Source organism: Desmodus rotundus, chromosome 7, assembly GCF_022682495.2.
Source record: "Desmodus rotundus isolate HL8 chromosome 7, HLdesRot8A.1, whole genome shotgun sequence".
Lineage (NCBI taxonomy): Eukaryota > Metazoa > Chordata > Mammalia > Chiroptera > Phyllostomidae > Desmodus > Desmodus rotundus.
The window spans coordinates 117,962,090-117,987,172 of record NC_071393.1 but is presented as its reverse complement, the minus strand read 5'-3'; the positions used below and the strand labels follow the sequence as shown (position 1 = coordinate 117,987,172).

Genomic DNA, 25,083 nt, shown 5'->3' with positions numbered 1-25,083 from the left:
TACTTGGGCCTACAGAATAACTCCTTGCAACAGCCCAGTCGGAGGATGGATTGGGATGTCCTCTCTTCCCATTAGCTGTAAATGAGATTTTGGTAAAAGATAGTCTTGATTATTCCGAGCAAATGACAACCCCAAGGGGTGGAATGCCATCGCTCGTATTCGTTCCATTGCTGGGTTTTGGGCAAGGAGGCTGCCTGGCTCTGCGGAGCAATTTTGAAACCCTCGAGTCATTTTTTTTTGCACTCCACTGTAATCTCGGGATGCCACGTGGACAGCAAAGTATTACTCTCCTCCTCTCGTGATAGCGGGAACCGTGGCAGCAGGATCAGCTCTGCTGCCTGCTGTCTCCCTCCCCGCCGTTCCGGCTGCTCTGTTGCCCAGCCTGACCACTTCTCATCACTCATCTCTCTGCCGGTGCGGATGAAAGGTCACAGCCAGAAGGCTGGGCCCTGAAAAATGTCCTCACAAAGTGCCACCACCTCCAGGGAGGCTGGGACTACCTGAGAAATAATGTTAAATCAACCTAAGAGACTCCTTATCAGATGCACAGAAACATCCTTCCCGGGGGTGGGCAGAGAAATCAGGAAGGAAATAAAAGCTAAATGACATACTCTCCAAAACATAAAACCAGTTACATCCTTCACCTCGGTGAGAGGAAAGCACTGTTCGCAGATGACTGACCAGGGAAGGCCATTATTTCATTGAACCCCAAGTTACTCTCCTTTGGGGCTAATAATTCTTTGCTTGGAAAGAGTCTTTTCTAGGGGAATTAGTGAATCCATGGGAGCTGCAAGCAGGTAACGATAAGAAAGACAAACCAGTGTGGACTGGCAACATGGCTCTTCCAGAGTCACCTGTGATGAGACGAGACTCTGGCAGAGCACTGTCACATAAAGCCATCTTAACAGAGCGCTAGGAACCTACTTTGTAGGTTAAAATGTTTTAAGTACATTAACTTTATGGCTCACTCATCTGTAAGAGAGCCAGAGATCTTACACACGGTTAGAGCCGAGAACTGGAGAGAGCCAGTTCCGATGCTTTATTATTCAACTGAGAGGACTGACACCCAGAGAAGGTCAGTGACCTATCCGAAGTCCCCTTGTCAGTGAGTACTAGATGTGACAGGCGCGTGCAGGTCCCAGACCCCAGCACACAGGCTGCGATCTGCAGCGATGCCATAAAACATGAGGATTAAACAGACAGTCCGCGCACAGGCCTCCTAAGTGGACATTGTTTCCACGTCTGGAGATCAGGCTGAGGGGCTGAGGGGTGCACGCTCAGGAGCTGTGCCCGCCTCAGTCTCGCAGAGCCTGCTTTGGGGGCTCTCGCTTGTCTGGGGTCCCAAAGCAACTCAGCAAATGGCGTGGGGGAGAAATAATGCTGTAAGGGTTAGACTATGGCGACCCTATAGGCCTCTACATGAGGATAGGCTTTTTGTTTTTCCAGGGTCTTAAACAAATCCCACGGGGCGCTTGGGGGGCAGGGAGGACACCACACATCTCCCTGTTGAGACTCTGCAGGTGAGCCTTGAGAGGGGCAGGGCATCGGGAATCAACTCCAAGAAGCGCGGAGGAAGGCCCGGTGGAGCCCTTGCCGGGGCACCCTCTGTTGTAGAAAGAACTTCACTTAACGTGGCTGCAGTTTATCCCAGTAGACAACTGGAGTAGTTCTGTCATTTAAAAATTCGACTCGTTAAATCGTCAGGTCGGATGGAAGGAATCACTGGGCTGTACTCTCCCCTCCTCCCAGCCTACCCTGTATAACCTCCCAGGGTCTAAGGACATTGCATCACTCGTTTGTCTTGAGACTGACTGCTGGTATTTCCTGTAGCTTCACAGCGGTCAGTCTGAGTGATGGACTTCTGCAAGCTCAGCGTCTAATCCCGACGTGCCCGATGACATGAGTGCACATGTTTGGGACTTCAATCAAATCAAACGTTTACTCTGGGTTCCACTTAGTATTTTTAAGCAGTTACAAAGCAAAAAGGCCAACTAGTTTTCAAGTAAGTGACTTTTATTTTTCTCTGACAATTCACAGTCAATCTCTACAAAACTTCATACTTCCTCAAAAGAATTCACATTTGGTAAATAAATCTCTACCCTAAAGAATGCATAGCTGGAAAAACACTTCAGTATATGCACGAGAGTTACTTTTCTGCTGAAGGAATCAGAGTAAAGTCAGACAATACTATGATCAATAAACAGCAATGAGAGTGTAATAAATTACAATGTCATTAAACTCCATTCCCAAAACCAATTCAATCAGCAGCTTTTTCTAGATGTGTTTCAATATTGCCAAAAAAAAAAAAACCTGCCAGAAGTTCTCTTAAGGACTGGTTTGAGCTAAGAAAGTCTTCTCACTTTCAGCAAACAGTAGTTCTGTCACCGGGCGTCATACCAGACCACATTCTGCCCCACGGAGACCATTACTACTTACAGCTCCATGCAACCAGCGAAGGTCTTTCGAGTCAACTCCAAGGATCCTCCATTTGCCGACCTGGATCCCGGCCCCAAACGTCTGCTAGTTTCAATGGAGTGTCCTTCCAAGGTCTAAGTCTCTACTTGGCTTCACCTGCCTACAGCCCCCCTAGGGAAAGAACGCCCATGCTAAGAGCCTAGAGAGACTTCCAGCACTGAGACCAGAGAAGAGCCAGGAGTGGCGCTGCTTCTTCCTGCCACTCAGCAGTGAGGATCAGTGATGGCTCTCATCATCTTTTACCAGGACAGGAAGGGAAATGTAAACCTTAATCTAGGAAGAAGAGTCCAAGAGGCTTATAGCTCCACAGAGGGTTTTCCGATGGAATCAGTTTGGTTCTCAGCAACTCTGTTCAGGTGTTTGACACTAAGACTCATGACTTGTGCCCAGGCTGTTCTGAATGCACCTGTCTCCATAGCTTTGCTGCCAAATACACTCTCCCAGAAAGGAAGCTGCCTAGCGCGGTGCGCAGAGCAGAGCTGCTGGAGTTCCAGAGATTTGGGGAGGCAACGGGAGTAGGCCAGGACAAAATTACTCACTCGCTGAGTCTGCTTAAAGACACACTTACTCTGACTTTTTGAAACTCTTTCAGAAAGCAAAAGGCAGGTGGTAATTCTGCATTGATCAGGAGAGTACAGAAGTTTTACCAAGTCATTTATTTCTAAGTCTGTCTTACCTAACTTGGGCATATTTGAGAACAAAGCGCAGGCAACCCAAAGCCTTGTAGTTTTTAAACTATGTTAGAGTTACCACTACCTAGCAAATATGAGCTTTAGCTTCTTTCTGGCCTTAGTAAAACTTCAAGAACATTTTCCTTGCAGAAAAGCTGGTCATCCAGAAGTTGTTACTTAGATTTTTAAGAGGATGAAATTTTTAAATGAGAAAAACTTTGAAACTTTGTTAGTGGAAATCTAGTTTACCTTAACAAGGAAGCTGTAAGAATGTGTATCGTGTGTACACTCTCATCACACCCTGCACTCCCAGATGAAGCTCACAAGAGCAACACTATACTTTTGGGGTTGCTGCCAATATCCAGCGCACGGAAGAAACACAGAAGACGCTGCTCCCCAGTTGTACCACGTCACATGGGAGACATGAAGACTCTGGAGGCCAAGAGAAAACTGATAGAATGTTTCCCAAGTTTGTGGGCTGATAGCTCATAACCTCAGGATGATCTTAATCCCAAATCCATCACGCTTAATAATCACTTGTTTCATCTTTTAGAAAAACAAAAGAAAAAAAAAGTGGCAGCAGCAGGTCAACTCACACTACTTACTCACTCTCAGGAACCATGAAAAGCTATCCTTAAGATGTTCACATGTAAGACCTGGCTGGGTGGCTCAACTGGTTAGAGCGTCTTCCCAATATACCAAGGTCGTGGGTTCAATCCCCGGTCAGGGCACATACAAGAATCAAACAATGAACGCATAAATAAGTTGAACAACAAAATCGATGTTTCTCTCTCTAAAATTTAAAAAAAATTTCACACATAAAACTGGTTGCATTGCTTCAAAAGGAGAAAGAAGAAAAGCACAAAGTACCAGAACCTTCCAGCTCCTGACCAAGAGATACTGACCATGTCTTTCCTTAGACTCTAAGGCAACAGAGCGGCTCACCCGCTGCGATGCCAGGCGGCACAGAGTCTCTTCACCAGGTTAAGTGAAGAGGATCCTGGGTCGTGTTGAAAGTGTAAGAGTGAGATGGAACTGCCCTTTCCCCCTGGCTTTCGGGTTCAAGAAACAAAGCTGTAAGTGATTAAGGGCTTGCACCCTATGCCCGACCTGTGCCCAGAGCATTTCAGGTTTCGTCCAGGTGCCGCGGTGCCTCAGGAATGCACACACACTTCCTCCCACTTTTCTCTGTGACTTTTCTGTAAGACATTCAAGGGAAGACCTGTGAAGGGATCCTTATGGCGCCCACTCCTGGCATGACGGGCACCACTCTGTACGCGCATCCGGGCCACTGCGCCTCTGAGCACAGTGAGCGGGAGGGATGGTGGGGGCGGCAATCAGAAGAGCCTCACACACTCCTCTCTCCTGCTTGGCCCTGTGAGCCATCCGAGTGCCTGCAGGCTAAGGAAAAGGGACTCAAGGACACCCTGAAGCTGAGGCCCTCAGCGGAACAGACGTATGTAAACTGTGCCTAGACCACAGGTTAAGACAGCAGCCAGGTACGGGCAGGTGGCTTCATAAGTGACCCGCCAAACAGTTTAGGTTAGAAGGAGAAGCTCTTACACAAGCTTTGGGAAATGGGAGTAAGGTAACAGGCAAAGGGTTGGAAAGAACCACTCAAGTACCACGAAGATACACCCTCTGTGCTATATGTCTGGGTGGGCAGAGAATGCGTCTAGGTCACTGCCAGTATGACTAGACCCGGACGCTAAAGACGCCTGCAGCTTGGCCCAAGCCTGAGGAGCCCTGCTCTTGATGGCCTCTAACAGTAGCTGTGTCTGCTCCTTCAGCTGGTCTAGCTCCACCTGGGTCGCCTGGTTCTGACGAATCAACTCCTTGGTTTTCAAAGTGATCTCCAGCAAGCCGGACTTGTGCAGGACTACCAGGGTGTTCTGGAAGCGCCTGTGTCTGCTCTGCCGCTGCTCCGCGAAGATATCCGGGCTGCGGCAGAGGGGCTCCGCGGCCCACAGAGGCGAGCTATAATTAGCCGGCAGCGGCGAGAGCGGGGAGTTGCTCTCCAGCCCATGCAGAGTACTGTCGGAGGCACAGACAGGACTGGCGGGGGACGCAAAGGTCAGACTGGGAGCTTTAGCCACGTGGCTGCTGGACACCGGCTGAAGAGTCTGTGGACTTCCGCCTGCCACTAGGGAGGGCACACCCTGCAGAGCTGAGTCCTCTGCCAGCTTGGTGCTGGGGGGTGCCGCAGGCGGGGGACTGGAGGACACAGCGCCAGTCTTGGTGGGCTCACTGGCAGGCGAGCTCGGCCCAGGTCTCTCGGTACGGATTTTCTTCTGCGTTCCACGTTCTCTTTCTTTGGGGCTGAGGGAAAGGCCCCTTTTGCCTGGATGTGGGGCTATTTTGGTGTAAGAATTCAGGATGGGCAAGTAGTTCCTGGAGTCCGACTTTTTCTCGCCAGCGTGACAGGGCCTGACGGGAGACGGGACGGGCGGATGAAGGAGTAAGAGCGGCGGCTGTGCAGAGATCACTTCGAAGGAGGGCTGGACAGTCCACGACTGGAGCTGGGAGGAGCTGCCGCCCTGCGAACAGAAGAGCAGCACACTACTCGTTACCTGCTGGGAGGACGGGTGCTCCCAGCTTCTGCCAAGGGCGAAGCAGGGGGATTGCTAACAGTTGCCAGTGCAGAGCCCCCCGCACGTGAAGGGCAGCCCTTTCTCAGGAACACGATTGGAGAAGTGGCTTACAAACCCATCTGGGCCCCACATCACCTTTTTTTCCCTTTTCCTAAGGGAAAACTGCAGGAAAGATCTATTTTTATTCAAGTGCTATCACTCAGGAAGAGAAACTGTAGGTAGGTGAAGTGATGACAGGAGAGGTCACAACTGAGGCAATAAAAATATAAATAGTACAATTTCTTGGCATAAGTTAAAATGTGCTAATCTCAAGATTATAAGTGTGATTTTACATCAAAGTCTATCATCATTTAGTTACATCTGGAACCTCTTTTACCTGAACACAACTTTTGATTAAAAAGTTACATATTGTCGGGAGTCCACGGGCCCCTTTATAAGGCAGTGACAACCAACAGTCGTAAAACCACTCGAGATCACACCAGTTACGTGTACTGCTGCTTACCGCAGGCCAGCCCTGGGTGTAACGTTTCCCACAGGCTGTTCCCATAACAACCCCACGGGGCACTTATCATTTCCCTTCTCGAATAGGAAACTGAGGTGTAGGAAGGTGCACTAATTTGCTTTCAGCAAACAAGATCCTAAAGGATAGAGCTGGGATTCTATCCTCTGACTAACTCTAAAACCCATCCTAACCATTTTGGTATACAGCCTTTGGTATATTACTCCTTGAATATATTTTTGTTTTTAATTAAAGTACTGATTCAGATGGAAATCTACTATAATAAAGAAGAGCATGGCTATCTATTTCCAACATTTTTAAAGAGATTTTATTAATTTATTTTTAGAGAGAAGGGAAGGGAGAGAGAAAGAGAAGGAGAGAAACATCGATGTGTGGTTATCTTTCAAGCACCTACTACTGAGGAACAGGCCCACAGCCCAGGCATGTGCCCTGACTGGGAACGGAACCAGCGACCCTTTGGTTCATAGGCCAGCACTCAATCCACTGAGCCACACCAGCCAGGGCTATTTCTAATGTTTAAAAGCCAGTCCAGTTCCAATCTGGTCCCAAAGATCTGAGTGTTGAGGCCAAGCAGAGAGCCTACCAGAGGTTCTTATCCTTGGTGGAGAGGTCAGGTGATTTGGCCGAAGAAAGCTACCTCCCACACACGCACACCATCTTGCACACATTTCAGCCTCTTCGATGCGTGACTAGAAACTTGAGGCTCATCTCCTGGGCAAAGGTTGGGGTGACCTGGAGAGCCCATCCTGGAGCCCTCCTGGTGCTCAAATACACTCTGGGACATACGTAAGCGAGCACCGTGAGGCCGAGCGCCACGGCACCCTGTCAGAGGAGCTCCAAAGTCAGCGGTCTTTCCAAGTAGACATCACAGTCCAGCTTGGTCAGGAGCAAAACATCAGGCTATTCTGCTCACTCACACCTGCGGGTAGGCCTACAGGGCAGATGGGCCCAGGAAATACCTAATTCATGGCTTTCCTGAATTGATTCCACTGGATTCCTCCTAATGCTGCTGTTATGCCCACTGCCGTGCTAGATACTTAGCTTACTTATTCTAATTATTAGATTTTACAATGTATTACTTTTTTTTAAAGATTCCATTTACTTATTTTTAGAGAGAGGGGAAGAGAAGGAGAAAGTGAGGGAGAGAAACATCTACCTGTGAGAGAAAGGCTGACCAGTTGCCTCTCACTCCCCCAACCATGGACCTGGCCCGCAACCCAGGCATGTGCCCCGACTGGGAACTATCCCGCGACCTTTCACTTTGCCAGATGACGCCCAGCCCACTAAGCCTCGCCAGCTAGGGCTCCAGGGTATTATTCATGCTGAGATCATCTGAGGGAACACAGGACAAGACTGTAGACTTGGCTACCATCTCAGAAGCATTTCACATGCAGCCTTTGTGTTGAAGATGAGAAAGCTGATGACCTGGGTGGTTAAGTAACTGTGTGCAAGATCACGCAGTTAAGTGGCAGAACTGGAATCAGACCCTCAAAAGAGGAATATCTAAAACCAAGACATTACACAATACACATAGATTTTTTAAAAGTATACCACTATTGTAATCTTGGAATATGCTGGATTCTAGCATGTATGAAAAAAAAAACGTCGAAACTCCTAGACTATGCCATTAGGTCAGCCTGTCTCCGAGCCGCCCATGTCGTGGCGGCCCAGCAGCCTTCCCCGCGGGCCTTTGTCCTGGAGAAGGCAGCTCTGCTGGGAAAGCCTACTCGCTCCGCAGCTGCGGGCTGTCTGCAGCCCTCGGAGCCGCCAGCCTCGCCCACGACAAAGAAGGCATACAAACACAGACACACAAGAAAGAGCGACAAGGCAGCCAGAGAGGGCGGCGGGGAGAGGAAGAGACAGGAGAATGGAAGCCCTGAGCAGCGCCTCAGCGCTGGTGGGGTGGACTAGCCAAGCTCATTGGGCTCCATTTCGTGTCTTGGTCCTCTCTTTGTTCAAAAAGCGGAGCTGTTCTTCCTGCTGAGATGTGGTCTGCCAAGCAAAGATCTTCAAATTCTTTTTTCCAGACTCACCAGGATGCCTTGTTGAAAATCAGTTTGCGTTCCTCAGAAATAACTAGGGAATAGTTGAGACGTTAAGGTGTCGTGTCAGGCTACAGGGTGGATGTTCTTCTGCCTAAGGTGGCAAGGTCACCAACATAAAGCCGGATTTCCAATGTCACTAGCTTCAAGAAGCCTCATCAATGAACCCGTGGACCCACGTGAGAACTGATATAATTCAGAGCAAAGTGGGTAAGGTTAAATGTTCTTTAACCAGGTCATGTGATTAAGGTCTCTGTTGCAAACACGGGGCTTAGATTTTCATCTGGACAATGATCACATCTCGTGTCTAGTTACGTAACAAAGCCCATGGCAGCATTTTTAAGCTCCATGGCAAAGCTGTGTGGCCTCTGCTGGGACAGCCACCTCTACAGCACAAAGCTGCTTTCCCACGGGTGACATGTCTTCGGCTGATTACTGAGAAAATGCTCAGGATGTGATGTGAGAGACATAGAAATTGCCTCTACTTCTCAAACAAACAAATGCATCCTATGTTTCTAAATTCCCAGGGCATTTCAAATTAAAAAGAGATCCTCTTGCTTATACCCGAAACTCTGTCACATATAGACTGCACTGTAAGTTATGACATTTCTGCCTGGTGCCTTTACACAAGACTAAAGAATTCTGGCACTGCCCCGGCTGATGCGGCTCAGCTGGTTGGGTGTCATCTCCTAAACCGAAGGGTCACAGCTTCAATTCCCAATCAGGGCACATGACTGGGTTGTGGGTTCGGTCCCCAGTTGGGGCACATACTGGAGGCAACTAATCGATGTTTCTCTCACATCAATGTTTCTCTCTCTCTCTCTCTCTCTCTCTCTCTCTCTCTCTCTCTCTCTCTCTCTCTCTCTCTCTCTCTCTCTCTCTCTCCCTGTCTCTCTCTCTCTGGAATCAATGGATATATCCTCGGGTGATGACCAAAAGAAAAAAGATTTCCAGGGTCCCTCTGAACAGATCAGGGATACAAAAATAAACCAGTCTTGCTGTCCGGAAAATGAGCACACACGTCACGATTCTTGTAGCCCTTTTTACAACGCTGTCAGTGGTGGAGAGAAAATGTCCTCTCCCCAGGACGGAGTGCGCACCCTGCGTTCTGATGGTCGGCCCCCGGCACCCTGCACAGAGGCGGTGTGCGCACCTTAATTTGCAAAGGCGTCGGGGAGAGCACCCCGCCTCACCTGTCTGACCAGCACGTTCTTCATGACGACCATGGGGGACAGTGTGGGGAAGGCACTGCCCGCCGTCTTGGAGTTCTGCCTCGGCCTGTCTGGCCGGCTCCAGCCCAAGGCGCTCAGCACGTCCTCGGAGTCCATCTGCTCGGCCGAGCTCAGACATTCCGAACTCCCATCTGGTGGGCAGAAAAACAGTCGCTTCACTCAGGATAGGGACTCTAGGCAGGCCTCTTAGGGAGTGGTGGGTGGTACCCCTTGAAACTGAATGGAACATTCGTGAAATGGGTTTTTGTGAATTTTTCTGAGGACAGGGTCTTTAACTTTCACTGGATTCTCAATGGGATCCATAATTATCACTGCCACCCCCAAAGACTGACTGCCCTAGGACCCCCTTCTAACTCTCTCACAGACAAAGGTCTGCGTCCATTCAGGCTCATGAGAGCAGTCACCGCCAGCCTACCAGGGAGTTGGAAGAAAGGCTTCGGCGGCAGCGCATTGCTTCCAAGCGAGCGTGGTTGAGAGGGGAAGGCAGTCCGTGCATGACCTGGGGCCAGACGAAGGCCTCTGAGGGGCTCTGAGCCTCCCGAGATGCAATTATAATAATAACAACAAAACCAATCTGTATACCTCAGAACTTACATCCACACTGCAACAAAAACAGCTTCTTTCTAAGTTTTCTAATTGTAAATTCTGGGTAAGTTCACCAAAGCTGAAGTTTAAAATGTATCTGTCCCTCTACCCAGTTAGGCGCCTCCTTTGTTGGTGCCTGAGGTGCACGGGTGTGCTGACTGGGGGTCCTGCGCCCTGGGGGACAAACGCTCTCTGAGGAAAAGAACATATGATTGTCCTCATGTGATCTGGCAAAAAGCACTCAGCTCCCTGCTGGAGCGAACCCCGAGACTGCAGTAGCCCTGCGAGGACCCTGGTGGGGGGGTACCCTACATGCTCATCGAGGCCCTCATAGTAATCTGGATGCGGCAGGACTGGAATGTGCCTTTAATTGAAATGAGGGCAACTGTCAACACTTGCATTTAAATCAGAGTCTCCAGTGACGCTTTTTAGGAATTACAGATGTTGGGGTCCTCCCCTCAATCCACTGAACGGACACATCTGGCAGCCAGGCAGGTACAGTTTCACAGTTGGGCGCCTCTAGTTAAGAACCAGCCTGCCAGAAACAAAGACCTCGGGAGCAGAGAGCCCAGCTGGTGCCTGGGCCCTGGCTCCTAAATGCCGTCCCGCATGAAAAGGAAACCAGGGCTCCTTGGATTCCAAGTCTTTGGCAGGGAAGGCACAAGATGAGCCTGGACATCTCATTGTCCCAGAAAGCAAAAGGTACTCAAACACAAATGGAGGCATGTCGAAAAGACACAGGAGCTAACTAGAAGGCCAAATCTGGGGCATTTTGAGTACAGAAAAGAAGAATGATAATGTATCGACAAACTGAATTACGAAGGAATTCCATGAACCACCGCCATACTCAAAAGGGGGCGGAGGAGGGCAAGGGCTTCTTTCCAAAGAAAGTCAGCTAATAAAATGTACGAGGACTAATAGAAGTAGATCGCCATTTTTACACTGCAAAGGCAGTAGTTGATTTGGGCAAAGACCAGCAATGGATGCTAAAACCACTGGCGGCCAGGAGTTTGTTGGGGAACAAGATAGTCGCACAATCTCAAAATGTCATCTCATACATTGCTTACAGTTACAAGGAGAAAAGGGCACTTTTACAATATGAAATCTAGTATACTACCTTAACCAACTACTAACACTGCCTTAACCAAGCGATCACCCAGAGCGTCGCCAAGAATAAGCCGCGTTTAAGAGCTTCCTTGTGTGCGCAACGCGAAGGATGTTAACAGAAAAAAATGTAGTAGTCTGGAAAAAGAAATGTTTATCCTGGTTCTAGTGATGGGGAAGCTACCAGAAAAATCCAGAGGGTGGGACATGGCACAAAACAGACCTAACTCATTTAAAGATGTCAATGTCGTAAAAAAGAAGAAAAAAAAAAGGGCAGAAAAGGAAAGACAAGGGAGCTGTTCTGAACTAGGTTAGTCTAGAAAGACAGGGCAGCTAAAGGAAAGGCACCGTCTTCGATGGACTCTGGATATACAACAGACAAAATGACTCAGAGCCACAAAGGACACAACTGGGACGATGGGGAAACTCTGAGTGTGGACTGCAGCTAATCAATAATTGCAGATTCCGTCATGTTCTCAGGTAACTGAGATAGTAACTCAGGCAGTGACAAAATCACTGGCACCTGGCCCTGAGGTGGCTGGAGGCGTGCGTTCACTGGGGTTACTCTCTGGAGCCCAACCCGTCCGATTCGTTTTACCAGTGCCTGTGTCTGAACAGCACAATGCTTCTTAAAGCACTTCTCCACGGGGACTAAGAACGCTGTCAGAACCACCACCCGGACTTTGGGACACGGTAGAAAACAACTGGCCTGACAACGGTGGAAAGAGGAAAAATGTCAACAGTACTGCGAAAAACAGGTGGTGGGATGGTGAATAATGTTTATATTTTTCTTTGCACGTTTCTACATTTCTAAGCTTCTACAGTGAGCACATATTACCTTTGTGACATGAAACACAGGGGGAAACAAGCATGACATTCAAGGCAAAAACAGGCACGAAGCCTGCCATGTCTCCCAAACCTGTGCGATCACACCGAGCACCAGGCCTTCCGGGCCCTCTGCCAAGACCCTCGACGTCACAAGGTCCGGGAGAGGGGCCTGGGGGGCAGTATTTTTAACAAATGCCTCAGACGGGCCTCACGAGGAGGCGAGCTTGAGGAAGAGTGCAGAGCGAAGGAGAAAAGCCCGAAGGGCTACGCGCTGGCCCTCCCCTTTCAGGACTGTCCTTATTTTAATTCCTCGGCCAGCCGGTGCTCTGTTCCTCCCTGAGCGACAGTCTATTTGTAATTTTCTGCCTACTGGGAGAAAATATAATTCTCCCATCCAGGGATGAGGCAGACCTCGTACTCCCAACAGCTGTACTCCTCACCATAAGCTAAGGAATCAACAGGATAGACTGATTAGTCTCTGCGAGGCTGGATGACATCCACCTTCCTCTAGGAGAGCGCTCCGCCTCAGGATGGCACCTCCCACCCCCAGAGTCCCCAGCATCACCGTTCTGCCTCCCCCGTGCCTCGGCCTGCGAGGCAGTCAACGGGGTCCGCCGATACACCTGCAACGGATGAAAAGGGATGGGACAGGAGGCGCGAAAGAACGGCAGCAAGACAAAGGATTCTGATCAAGCTGCAAATTTATTTCAAAACGGAGGGAGTTATATAGAGGAGGGCAGTAGAGGAAGTGCAGTGGATAGGTGGCTTCAAAGCGTGCTCTAGCCTGCGATTGGCCGGGGGGTGCATGGTGGGCGCGTGATCAAGGCACTGATTGGTGTGCCACCTGCATGTTCAGGCGGGAGGGATTCCATGGCTCCTGACCGCAGCATCCTGTTTATTCCGGCGCAGCTCTCAGGTCTGATTGTATCAGCCTGTTTCAGGCTTATCCCAGCCCCCAACATCTCCTCCCTTATTTTCATTTTTAAGGTGAGGAGTGGACTTTAACCGGCTAGGGGAGGCAGTGGTCTGGCTCCTCCTGAGCTCGTCCCGAGCTCTGAAGCACCCTTTTCGGAGGAGAGGGTTGGGGCGCTGACCTCTATGCAAGCCGACTTGCCTCTCAGGAGACATGGCAGGGCCACCTTCGGGGTAGCTTCTCCTTGCGATGCTTTGCTCTGCACCTAGCGGTATCCATTACAATTTATATGTAAAGTATAATGCCAAGAGTTATACTGTTCTCGTAGGAGGTGGGGGTGCAAAAAGGAGCTTATGCGCGAGGACATTCTCGGAGAAGACGCTGCGAGTCAGTGCCAGGTTCATTCATTTCTAGCTGGTGATAATGTATCTGGATAGGTTTGCCAAGAAGGGAGTTAAGTTGGTCTCGGATGAGGTTTGTGGTGCGCCTGAGAACCCAGGGAGCAAAGGTCAGGAAGAGAATGATAGCTATTAAAGGCCCGAGGAGAGGGAGAAGAAAGGGGAGTAGTCCGTTGAAGGCTGTAAGGAAAGGGCTCTCAGTCAGAGCTTTTCGTCGTCTTTCCAGATCTTCTTGAAGGATCTTGATCTTGTCCCGGACGATGCCTGACTTGTTGGCATAAAAGCAGCATCGTTCCTGTAAAGCTAAACAAATGCCTCCCTGCTCTGCTGTGAGTAAGTCTAGACCTCGTCTATTCTGTAGGACTACTTCTGCTAGGGAATCTAACTGGTCTTGAACGTCAGTAATAGTACTTGATAAGGCTTGGACATCATCGACAAGTTGTTTGGAAAGTTTTGTATAGGAGTGAACTGCAACTCCTAATCCTGTAGTTCCGGTAGCTACCGCTCCAGAGACTCCTAGACCAACAAGCAGGGGAATAATAGCTAAGGCTCTCTTGTGTCGTCCTGCGAAGTGGTCAAAAGCAGGAATGGGGACAGGCTCATCTCCTGGGATGATGTCTATGTCAGGTAATAAGGCAGCTAGGACGCATAGCCCTGTCCAGTTGGCAGGTAAGGCAGTGAAAGCTAAATTATTACCACAAATGAATGCTCATCCTGGACCAGGGCAGAGGGATGTGCTATAATTAAGCGTGTGGCTACAATTGGTAAAACTAGCGAAACCAACAGAAATATCAAAAGAATTATTTTGTAATTTCTTATAGATGCAGGGGGAGGAGTAAAAAAGCATAGGCTGAACTTTAAAGGGTATGCTGAGGGTGCAATTTTGTTCGGTGATATTCAGGGCTGATATGTTGGTGGGGACAGCTAGAGGCATGGGGGTGCCTTGGCTTAAGCATAACCAGCAATCTTGAGCTAGTGTAGGGTTGGAAATATTTAGCGCCCGATGGGTGGCTGTCAAAATGTCTGTCGTTTGGGTATATCCTAGACCTGTCTTATTAAACTTTGGATTAATAGAAATGGGTTGAGTGATGCCTTGATGGTTTTTCCCTAGCCCTTGGCCGGGTAAGAATCCTTGGTTTAGCATTTGAGTTATAGCAACGTTACTGGGGCTATACAAGACTACTTTCATTTGGGCGAGAATGTCTCTCCCCCATAGATTAACGGGCAAGTTAGGTAGTACATACGGGGTCACGAAGCCCTGGTTTCCTTCATTGTCTTCCCATTTAAGGGTTTTAGAGCTTTGTTGTGGATTGGTAGACTGTCCTATGCCACGCAAATGTGTGGCAGCTATGGTTAGGGGCCAATTTCGAGGCCATTGAGACTCAGAAATAACAGTGGCATCGGCTCCTGTGTCAATAATACCTGAAAAAGCTTTACCATTAATTCTGAGTTCGAGTAAGGGACGGCCCTCGGTGACCTGTTGTACCCAATATGTATCTGAAGAGCCAGGGGGGCTTGACCCTCGAAAAGGTTTTTGAAAATTGGAGTTAAGATGTTGAAGGGGGAGGATGATTATTTGGGCTAACCTAGTTTCTTTGGGGATGGTAATTAAATCTGAAGTGGTGGAAAGGATAATTTGGATTTGTCCTTCGAAATCATTATCTAGAATGCCAGGGAGGACTTGTATCCCTTGTAGGGTGGAACTGACTCGGCCGAAGATAAGCCCGAAAGTGTTAGGCGGTAGGGGCCCGAAAACGCCGGTGGGGACTATTAGGGGACTGTTGTCTGAAGTTAGTACTGTGTCGGTGGCGGCACAGAGGTCCAGTCCTGCGCTGCCTGCTGTGGCCCTCCACAGGTCTGTGATGTGGCGGCGTGATTGATTACTGGGAGGGCAGGGATCCGTGGGTGGAGTGATTGGGGGGTGAACTGTGTAGCCCCGGAGTTCACACCCGGAATGAGGCCCTGGGGCTGGGCCCTGTTGGAGTTTCCCTGCTTTGGGGGAATGGGCTGTCCATAGATGTCTGTCCTAGATCTGCATTCTGAGGACCAGTGAAAACCCTTCTTACAGCGAGGGCATTTTGTGGCAGGGGCTCCTGGACTATTAGTACTAGGTCCTGTTGGGTTTTGGATCCGAATTTGAGTCTGATTTTGGCTCTTCTGGGGGCAGGCTCGGGAAAAATGTCCAGGTTGGTTACAGTTGTAGCAAAGGCGATTAGGGGGGCGCGCCGGCTGTGGGGGCATAAAATTTTGTAAGGCGGCACCAATGGCAAGTCCGAAAGCATGGGCAGAGCCGATGCCGGAGCAGAGGCGAACATAGTCACAGAGCTCTCCTTGGCGATAGGGGCTGATGGCATTTTGGCAAGCGGGGTTGGCATTTTCATAAGCTAGGTGTTTAACGAAAGCGTTTTCACTTTCACCCGCGCCAAAGAGCCTCTCAGCTAATTCTTGTAAGCGACTTATGAAATCACTGTATGGCTCATCTGGGCCCTGTCTTATTTTTGCAAGAGAAGTGGTTGCGGTGCCCTTTTGTGGAAGGCGCCTCCATGCTTTAAGACCCGCGGACTGGATCTGGGTTAGAAGTCCGGGGGGAAATTGAGCTTGTTTCTCATTGCTTTGGTAGGGGGCGGAACCAAGAAATTTAAGTATGGTCCAATTTTTAGAGGAGGATTTTCGCATATTACGCTGAACAAACTGTTTAGCGGTGTCTTCATATTCGCTTTTCCAAAGAATAAAGTCACCTCCACTTAGCGCTGCCTTCGCTAGAAAGAACCAATCATTGGGCGTGAGCCAGCGCTCACTAAGATTTTCAATTAGGGCGAGGGAAAAGGGGGCTGTGGGCCCGTAGTGTGTTACAGCAGATTTGACCTTTTCTAATGTTTTAAGACTAAGTTTCTTATATGTGTGGAAATAAGTTTGGGGGGCCGCAGTATCTCTTGTACTGGGCTCTGCTTCATCTATATCAGAAGGGGAGCTGTCAGAGTCCTCGGGGTTGTCACTGTCAGGAAGGGGGGTAGCTGCAGCCGCAGCTGAACTATTTATGTTCTCGGTCCTATCTGGGCGAGTCTGGGATCTAGTAACTGGGAATGCTAAAGTCTCGTGGGGAGGGGGACTGATCGTAAAAGCGGAGAATTCTTTGGCAATGGTTTTAATATCTCGGATGAAAGTGAGGGTCTCTTGAAGGAAAGGCTTTGGAAGCGGAGTGAATGCGGTGGTGGCCGCCAGGGGCAAGGTAATGGGTGCCTTGCACACGCGGGTGAAATGGCGGACGCGCCATGCGCTGAAGGCAAAATGGCGGCGGCAGGTGCGTGAGAGGTACTATAAGGAGGCGGTTTGAATGGCGGAAGGACTGCCGCCACGAGTGGTGGCCAGCCAGGATTATTGTAGCGAGCGGCCTCGTCCTCTAATTCTGCCTGTTCAGAGGGATCTAACTGGTCGCCGGAGTCCTGAGAAACGGGGGGTGGAGCAGAGGAATAGAACTCCTGAAGGGGAGGGTGCAGAGAAGGGGCCGGAGGGTTTGTATCTATTTGGATGGAGACAGAAGGGCAATTTGAAGGCGCTGGTGAGGGGGGTCGCGAAAGCGAGTCAGCATGAGCGTAGGGGAGGCCGTGAACTGAGGGGGCTTTTGAAGGGGCCGGGGAGTGACTACGGAGAATTTCTTGCCCTTCTTTGCAAAGGCGCTGTATGTCAGGGGAATTATTGTGGTTTTTAAGGATGTCTGCTATGAGGTTATAATAGTTAAAGGCAGTTATAGGGACAGTCTCGGGGCCAAAAACCTTATAATAGTCATTTAGGCAGTCGCCTACACGGTGCCAGAGGCGGGAGTCAATGCTACCCTCCTGAGGAAACCATGGGCAGATTTTAAAACGAAAGTGAAAAAGGAATTCAAATCTTTTTTACGAACCCTTATCTTGCGCACCTTGAGAGATTCTTTTAATTGAGCAACGAACAAATCATATTGTGAGCATGCCTGTCCCATGGTTGGGTCTTACCTTTGAAATGCCGCTGTCGGGGAACGGGGGTCATCAGGGAATGCCGGCGCGCGGTCGGGTAGTCGCGGTGAGCCGGGCGAAACGCTGGCGGCGAGCCGGGCGAAACGCTGCGATCGAAGGGGACAGCGGTCCGCACAGGCGATCAGTCGAGCCCGACGTTGGGCGCCAGTTGCCTCGGCCTGCGAGGCAGTCAACGGGGTCCGCCGATACACCTGCAACGGATGAAAAGGGATGGGACAGGAGGCGCGAAAGAACGGCAGCAAGACAAAGGATTCTGATCAAGCTGCAAATTTATTTCAAAACGGAGGGAGTTATATAGAGGAGGGCAGTAGAGGAAGTGCAGTGGATAGGTGGCTTCAAAGCGTGCTCTAGCCTGCGATTGGCCGGGGGGTGCATGGTGGGCGCGTGATCAAGGCACTGATTGGTGTGCCACCTGCATGTTCAGGCGGGAGGGATTCCATGGCTCCTGACCGCAGCATCCTGTTTATTCCGGCGCAGCTCTCAGGTCTGATTGTATCAGCCTGTTTCAGGCTTATCCCAGCCCCCAACACCCCCGGGGCCAAAATGTCGACACTAGAGCCACAGTCCAGTGTCAAGCACCACCCTCAGACCTGGAAATAGAAAAGAGCCTCAGCACAAAACTGAGAGATTCCCTGGGTGTGTAGCTGGCCCTTTCAGGTAAGATTTAAGACCAACTGCTAAGGAAAATCATTCTACTTTCTTGCCTCTGAGGATGCTCACGTTGGGAACTGAGCCCAGAGGCTCACAGTCCAAATACAGAAAGCATGGCTCCCGGGAGGGTGGGTTCTAGAGGGGAAGCCTTTTTAAGCACAGCAAAATTACTTTCTTAGCAAAAAAGTTATCTGAAAGAATGATGTTACTTTTGTTTAATTTGTTACTTGGAAACAACATGCAGTATTTTTCCTGCAGTGTAACTATTCCCATGAAAAAGGAGCTAAGACAGCAGAATTATGGGTACTGAAATATTTCTTTCCAGTAACCATTTGCAACAGTTGGAAATGTAAGATTTAAAACTGATAGTCTGAGTTGAAAAAAGATGTCAAATCATTCCTTCGGAACTGACCCCCCAGAGACTCTGGTGGGTACCTTGCCACATGGCACCAGAATTACCATTTTGAGAGATCAGATATTTATTTACTCTGTCCGTGAGAGCTTCCCATCCTTATCACACAAATGAGTGACAGGGAGGAACATTTTCAGGCAAATCCCTCATTACAGTGTAGAAAGAAGGAGGTATTTTTAACCTGAAAATCCAGAGTCCTTGTCTGACTCGGCAGCTGCTGTGCCCAGTTGATGAGCCACCTTCTTCACCTCTGTGCCTTTGCCCAGTTTGGCCGAGAGTCTCCTGGGGCCCTCTCTGGGTGGGGTTTTCCTCTCCATGTTTTACTGGGCTGGAGGTGAATGCATCTGGAGTGCCCTGTGAAAACAATAATTACGTAAGAAGTCAATCCCTAGAGAGCTGAAACAGGTGATGGAAATGGTGTGTAAAGTTGAGTTGCGAAGAACACTGGCCTCGCCCACTTCCTCTGTGTCTTCTCAGGGGTCTCAGCTGAAGAGGCTTCAAGTTTACTAAACAGTAGAAGGGTTTCCACCCAAAAGGAGGTTCACTGTCCTCTCCCTGCCCTCAAATTCCATTAGGAATTCAAGGCACACAAACGGCTTTCAGTGGAGGCTTTGTAAACAGCTAACAAAGGCACATTTGATTGGGTTCCTGGACCGGGCAACTCACCCTGCTCCCCGAGGGGGAGAGCGGAGGGAAGGCCCATCTGGGACGAGGCTTGCTTTCCCAGGATACATTCACCACCTCCCACAGTGTGGTTTCTCAAATTAACCTTTCACTTCTTTGGATGTTTTACTGAACAGAGCAAAACAACTCCTCATATATGCACGCTCCCTTTTGGCTTAAAAAGCACTGTTATGCACAAAAAAGATCATATAGAATAGTGCTTTGCTTCTATAAAAGCCTATAACATTATTTCTGCTGATGTTACCTCAAGCCCATAACATCATTGCTGCTAATGTTGCTATACCACTTTACAGAGGAGGAGGTTGAGGTTCAGATTAGGTCACACTGAGTCATTTAAAAATATTTACCAAGTGCCCACTAAGAACTAGGCATTGTGCTAGGACTGGGGGTACAGGGTGAGCCCAACAGACAAGGGATACCTTCCTGGAGCTCACACACTCTAGAGAGAGACAGACATCGGTCAAGTAATCACACAATTAATTACTATTTTGATAACAGCTATGAAGGGGAGGGGCTAATAGTCTGGGGGACAGGGAAGTGACATGCAGCTGAGATCTGGGGAACGAGACAGTTACTGGGAGTTAGCAGAAGTTCAAAGGTGAGCTGGGGGGAGGGGCCTGGGTGGGGTGTGGAAGTGTGAAGTCCCTAAGGGAGAAAGAAGCCTGACCTGAACAAAGAGCTGAAAGGCCAGGGAGGCCAGAGCTGGGGGGGGGGGGGGGGGGGGGGGCCGGGAGGCCACACCCTGACACTGGAAGGGCTGGTGGGGGCCAGACATGCAGCGCCTTGTAACCCATGTTGTAAAGACTAGGGCTATTAACTTCAGAGTGATGGGAAGTCACGGAAGGATTTTAACCACTCGCTCGAGACACGGGATCTGCATTTTTAAAGCATTTGGATGCAGGACTAAGACTAGAGCAGGGAGAGGCCAGAGTGGCGTTGAGACATCTAGACTCTGCAGTACGACCACACAGTCCAGGGGACGTAAGGTGGTGGCAGTGGACATGGAGAGAAGTGAACAGACTGGAGACATATTTAGGAGGCTGACTGGATGGGGCCCGGTGCCTGTATGTTTGGGGACAGATGGTGGCGCCAAGAAGGGCACAGAGGACGCGTGGTGGGGTGGCTGGGCTGATTCAGTTCAGGCCACATACAGGGAAGCGACTGTGGGTCATGCAAGTGGAGACGCTCGGTAGGCCGTCATATGTTCCTGTTGGGAGCCCAGGAAGAGGCCTAGAGTCGCCCCAGTGACACAGCGCTAGCCCACAGCAGGGCCGTAACTAAGCTAGCAGTGCAGAGAATTAGACAAACGAGCCCTTCCGAGGGCTGGCGGAGGCTGAAAGTGTTCCAGATATTTTAACTAAGCCATCTGAGGCACTGAGAACGGGCAACAAGAACACAGGGACACAACAGGGCTAAAGACAACGGGAGGCCGACAAGGACAGGGACACTAATAATAAAACTGGGTAAGTGCTGGTCTGAACGTTTGTGTCCCCTCAAATCCACATGCTGAAACCCTAACCCCCAGGTTCAGGAGGTGGGTGGGGCCTTTGGGAAGTGCAGCCCTCGTGAGTAGGATTAGAGTCTTATAAAGGAGGCTCCAGAGAGCTCCCAGCCCCCTCTACTGTGTGAGGGCACAATGAGAAGTCTGGGACCCAGAAGCAGGTCCTCACTGACCACACTGGCCCTCTGACCTTGGACTTCCAGCCTCTAGAACCGCTAGAAATAAATTCCTGTTGTTTATAAGCCACCCAGTCTGTGACATTTTGTTACAGCAGCCCAAGTGGACTAAGGTGCAAGCAAAGCCTAGTGACACTTTAATTCATAATCCACTTGCAGCTCCATGCATTTGTCCCGGGTGCAGAGAAGCATGAGCCCCCTGCCAAACAGCCCTGTGTCTGGCATGCCCTGGAATGCCAAGTCTGAACATTTCTGCTAATACAGGGTCTTGTGAAGAACATCAGCTACTCCAGAAGCAGAGGAGGGATTCAAAATAAAATTAAACAGAAGACAAGGATGCTTACGAGCATCCCTGGGCAACCCTCTTGCTCATACTTCTGCATACAGTATAAATGGACTAAAGGGAGCACACTAATCTGAATGAGACTGAATTTTAAACACAATTCCAAGCAAAAATCATTTTGTGCCATGTCGACCTCATTTAAGGGAACTGGTTTCTCATGTCGGCCTAAGCACTCCTTGAGGGTCATTAGTCCTTTGTGCACATTAGATAAACAATGGCATCCTCACGTCTTACACAGCATTCTGCAAAAGCAACATCTCCCTGTTCACGGCCAGGAAGTGCGACCGCATGGACAACGCAACTTAAAAAACAGACTGACATGTGAAAATGTATCTCTAATTAAGTCGTAATCCCTTTATTTGAAAACCAACAAACTGCGTGGTTTCATTTCCCTGAAATAACACTATCTGAAAGTGAATAGGAGGCGTCTTCAAAATGGAAGTAGCTGCAACTTGTGGATGGGCCGTCAGACTTATTTAGGTCTGACCCTGCTGTTGATTTAGATTACGAAAGATGCTCATGTTAGTTGCAACTGATTAAGAACTTGACAGCCCTGGCTGGTGTGGCTCAGTGGGTTGGGTGTTGTACTATAAACCAAAAAGGCTTTGATTCCTGGTCAGGGCACATGCTGGGGTTGTGGGCCAGGTCCCTGGCTGGCGGCGTGCGAGAGGCAACCGATTGATGTTTCTCTCACACATGGATGTTGTTCTCCCTCTCTTTCTTCCTCCCTTTCCCTCTCTCTAGAAATAAATAAAAGAACTTGACAAAGTTTCCCATTATCTTATAAAATATACATTATTTTCCAGGTATTTTAGATAAAGCATCCCAGTTTGGTCTTCTCTGACCCTTGTGACAAGACAAGGTCGCGCTGCAGATACGGAAGTGCAGCTATAGAGCTACAAAAGATGCACAGGAATGTATTCTGGCCCATCAAGGCTCTGCAGGACAATACTGATGGCGGAATCAAAATGCGGAAACACTGACAAACTGGTGAAAAGGAAAACAGATGCTAAAATTTTAGATCCTGGGCCACTGGCGGCAGTTGGAAGTAAAAACCACACAGTCAACTTGAGAATAGTAAATGAACTACTCTGGTCGCGGAAAGTGTCTAAAAACGTGAAAGGCTCCGCCCTCAGTTCTCACTATGCAGCAGAAAGCCTCAGTGCCCAGGGGTGTCCGACAAAGTTGGGGAACCAAGGCCTGCCTCCCAGCCTGGCCGATCGCTCTGAGCGCCACTTCCTTCCCGGAAGTGGCACTGAGGACACACCAGCGCGTGAACAGCAGATCCACTCACGCGCAGGGCAGCAGATGGGCTCTCCGCAGGAGAGGGCCGAGTAATGGTGTCCATCCCAGCGCTCTCACACCCAGTGCCGTCCGGACAGCAAAGTCCGAAAACCTCAGAAGGATTTTTCCTTCCTCCTCGGTGTTATTTTACAATAAAGACAGGTGCTCATGAGCTGACAAGGGGTTGAAAATGGGTTACCACACTGTCACCCACGGCGGCATCTCTGCTTCCTGCACAGACTGGAAACCACAGAAACTGCCTTGCAAACATCGCAGATCCTCAGTGCCTGATTGCGTTAAAAAGACCCCACCGTAAGCTCCCCGAACTGTCAGGACCGACCCCAATTGGGCCTCTTAATAAGAGCATACGTAACCCAGGGTCTAAGGGTCTACAGAGGGAACAGTACGTGCTAAAGCTTATTATGAAAGTGAATGTAAATATAGAGGTTTATATAAACAGGTATAAGATAAAATTCTAACAAGCAATCCACAGCACTTGGCTCTTCTATTTTTGAACTTCTACTACTCAAGCCTAATTATTTGTCTCCTCAACATCAACAGTTTTTTTATTTATTTTATTTTTGCTACCTCAGCCCCCAAGAATATGTATGAGGTACTCAAGAGAGTAATTAATTCCTACAGCCCTTCTGTCCTGCTGAGCCGCGCTGACAGCCCCAGCAGCGTAGCTGTCACTGAAATACCTGAACAGCTTGAAGGTCAAGATTCTGTGTTTCCAAACACCACCGTCACCTCCACATCTAGCTTCCAGTTCTGGTCTCCTGCAGGAAGCACATCTCTCATCTACCCCTTATTCTCAGAGGAAAACTCAGGGATAAAAGCAAACTAAAGGTTGGGTAACCCCCCCCCCAAAACAATCTCTATGACGATGTAGATTTATAGTAAACAGGAGACCCAAGGTTTACAAGGAAAGGACCTGAAATGCTGCTCTCGGATCTCTCCTTTTATAGATACTTGGCAACCTTCCCGAGAGCTCAAGTTCCCTTTAAGATGTGTCACATGTATAACACGCGTGCATGGACAGAGTTGAGAGGCGAAAGCCCAAGCAGAGACTTAAATACAATAAAGTGACAAGGCCATAAAACACTAAGACCTCTCCACCCAGAAAACCATGAGTAATCCCAGTTAGAATTATAAATACATTACTAGGTTTTCTCTGAAGTCATTTTCTCTTGGTCTGCATGTTTGGAGATACCATCCTGGGGAAATGTCTGTGTGTTGTAACTGGGGAAACGTCTATTATAACAGAGAATACTCCCCACCCCACCCCACCCCATCTACCTAGATCTCTAATATTCATCTTCCCCTTCACATCCATTTTCGTTCTTCCACTTGGCTGCAAAAATCCATGTCAAAAATGCTACACCCTGATCCCATACAATGTCCTCTGTTTGCCACCTGGTATGGCTCACTCCATTCTCCACCCCTCAAACTCCCTGCTTCCAGCAGGGCCCACAGTACCTGCACCCACCTCCCCATCCGCGTCAGCCAAGGCTGCAGCTGTGCCAGGCGGCAGGAGCACCCTCCGAGCAGGCGAGCCTGCCAGCTCCGCAAGGCGGAACTGGGCAGACCCTACTAGGACGGTGCTATGGCTGGCATCCCACCAGCCTCCCGGGGCGAACGCCCAGGCAGTGCACACTGCCAGGACTTGGGCAATAACGTAGAGCCTGAATTCGGGCTGCACCTGGCCTGGATCCTAGCTCCGCTCAACCCACCCACCAACCCCTTACTTGGTACTTCTTTCCCATCTCCCCAACCCCTGGCACCATGCCCGGCCGGCTGGCCACCTAGGGGAAACAAACCAGCCAAGTGAGGGAGTGACAGTAGGTTTCTGGAAAAGACGGCACACCTGTGCCCCGGACCCCTTACCGGGTTACCAGCTCCCGCACCCACTCACCTGCCCCTTCCCTGCCCCTCTGTTCACAACTTGGCAGGAAGCTTCCAGGCTCTTCCCCTGCCCGGAAGCCCTGCAGGTTGTTAACCCCATAGACCAGGGCCCACCTGCCCTAACGGTCTTACACCCCTGGCACCTCACACAAGCCCCCTCTCGGGACACGGCCCTGTCCTCACCCGGGATTCCTTCCCCCAGGCGGTCCCACCCCTCGCAGCCAAACCAGCCAACCAAGTGGGAGAGGGACGCACAGCATCTGATCCCACCATTTGGCCTTCAGTTCCCCAAAAGTCCAAGTTCCCCCTCTTGCCTACCTCGCGCCCCTTCTTTCCCCTACTCCCACCTCCTTTCCCCCACGCTCCTCGCCCAAACCCTCTCCTCCTGCGCGCAGTCCTCCTTTCTCACCTAGGGCCGAGGTCGCCGCTTCACTACCAACCTGCGGGTCAGGTGGCGCATGCGCCAGCCCGGCCCTGCCGCTCCATGACAACCCAGTAGTCGCCGGGTCTCCAGCAATGCCCCCGCCCCCCCGGCCTCCCGCCCCTTTCTCCTCCCTCCGCCTCCTCCAGCCACGTGACCCGGCTCGGATGACCCAACACCATGGAGACTGCTCGCTGTTCTCCTAGAAGGGCCTTTGGAGGCGCACCCTGTGCCCGCCTCCGCCGGAACTCGAGCTCCGCTCGCCTCTCAGGAGCACGGACTCCCCGAAGAGGCTGGCGCTGTCTCCGCGGAGGGCGGATGTCTCTATGGTTATTTC

The 25,083-nt window shown here is 50.0% G+C and overlaps 1 protein-coding gene across 2 annotated transcripts; it reads right to left on the bottom strand.

Moving 5' to 3' along the window:
- Positions 1 to 1,983: 1,983 nt before the first annotated feature.
- Positions 1,984 to 24,857, bottom strand: CIPC (CLOCK interacting pacemaker). Of its 2 annotated transcripts, none has more exons than XM_024568282.3 (4): positions 24,735 to 24,857; positions 18,614 to 18,786; positions 9,493 to 9,662; positions 1,984 to 5,683 (listed from the first exon to the last, which is right to left on the bottom strand). In XM_024568282.3, the coding sequence occupies exons 2-4, from the start codon at positions 18,747 to 18,749 to the stop codon at positions 4,793 to 4,795; spliced, it is 1,197 nt and encodes a 398-aa protein (XP_024424050.2). In that variant the 5' UTR covers positions 18,750 to 18,786; positions 24,735 to 24,857; the 3' UTR covers positions 1,984 to 4,792. The 2 variants fall into 2 exon arrangements, with proteins under 2 accessions (XP_024424050.2, XP_045057686.2); XM_045201751.2 differs by lacking the exon at positions 24,735 to 24,857 and adding an exon at positions 24,644 to 24,717.
- Between the last annotated feature and the right edge of the window lie 226 nt (positions 24,858 to 25,083).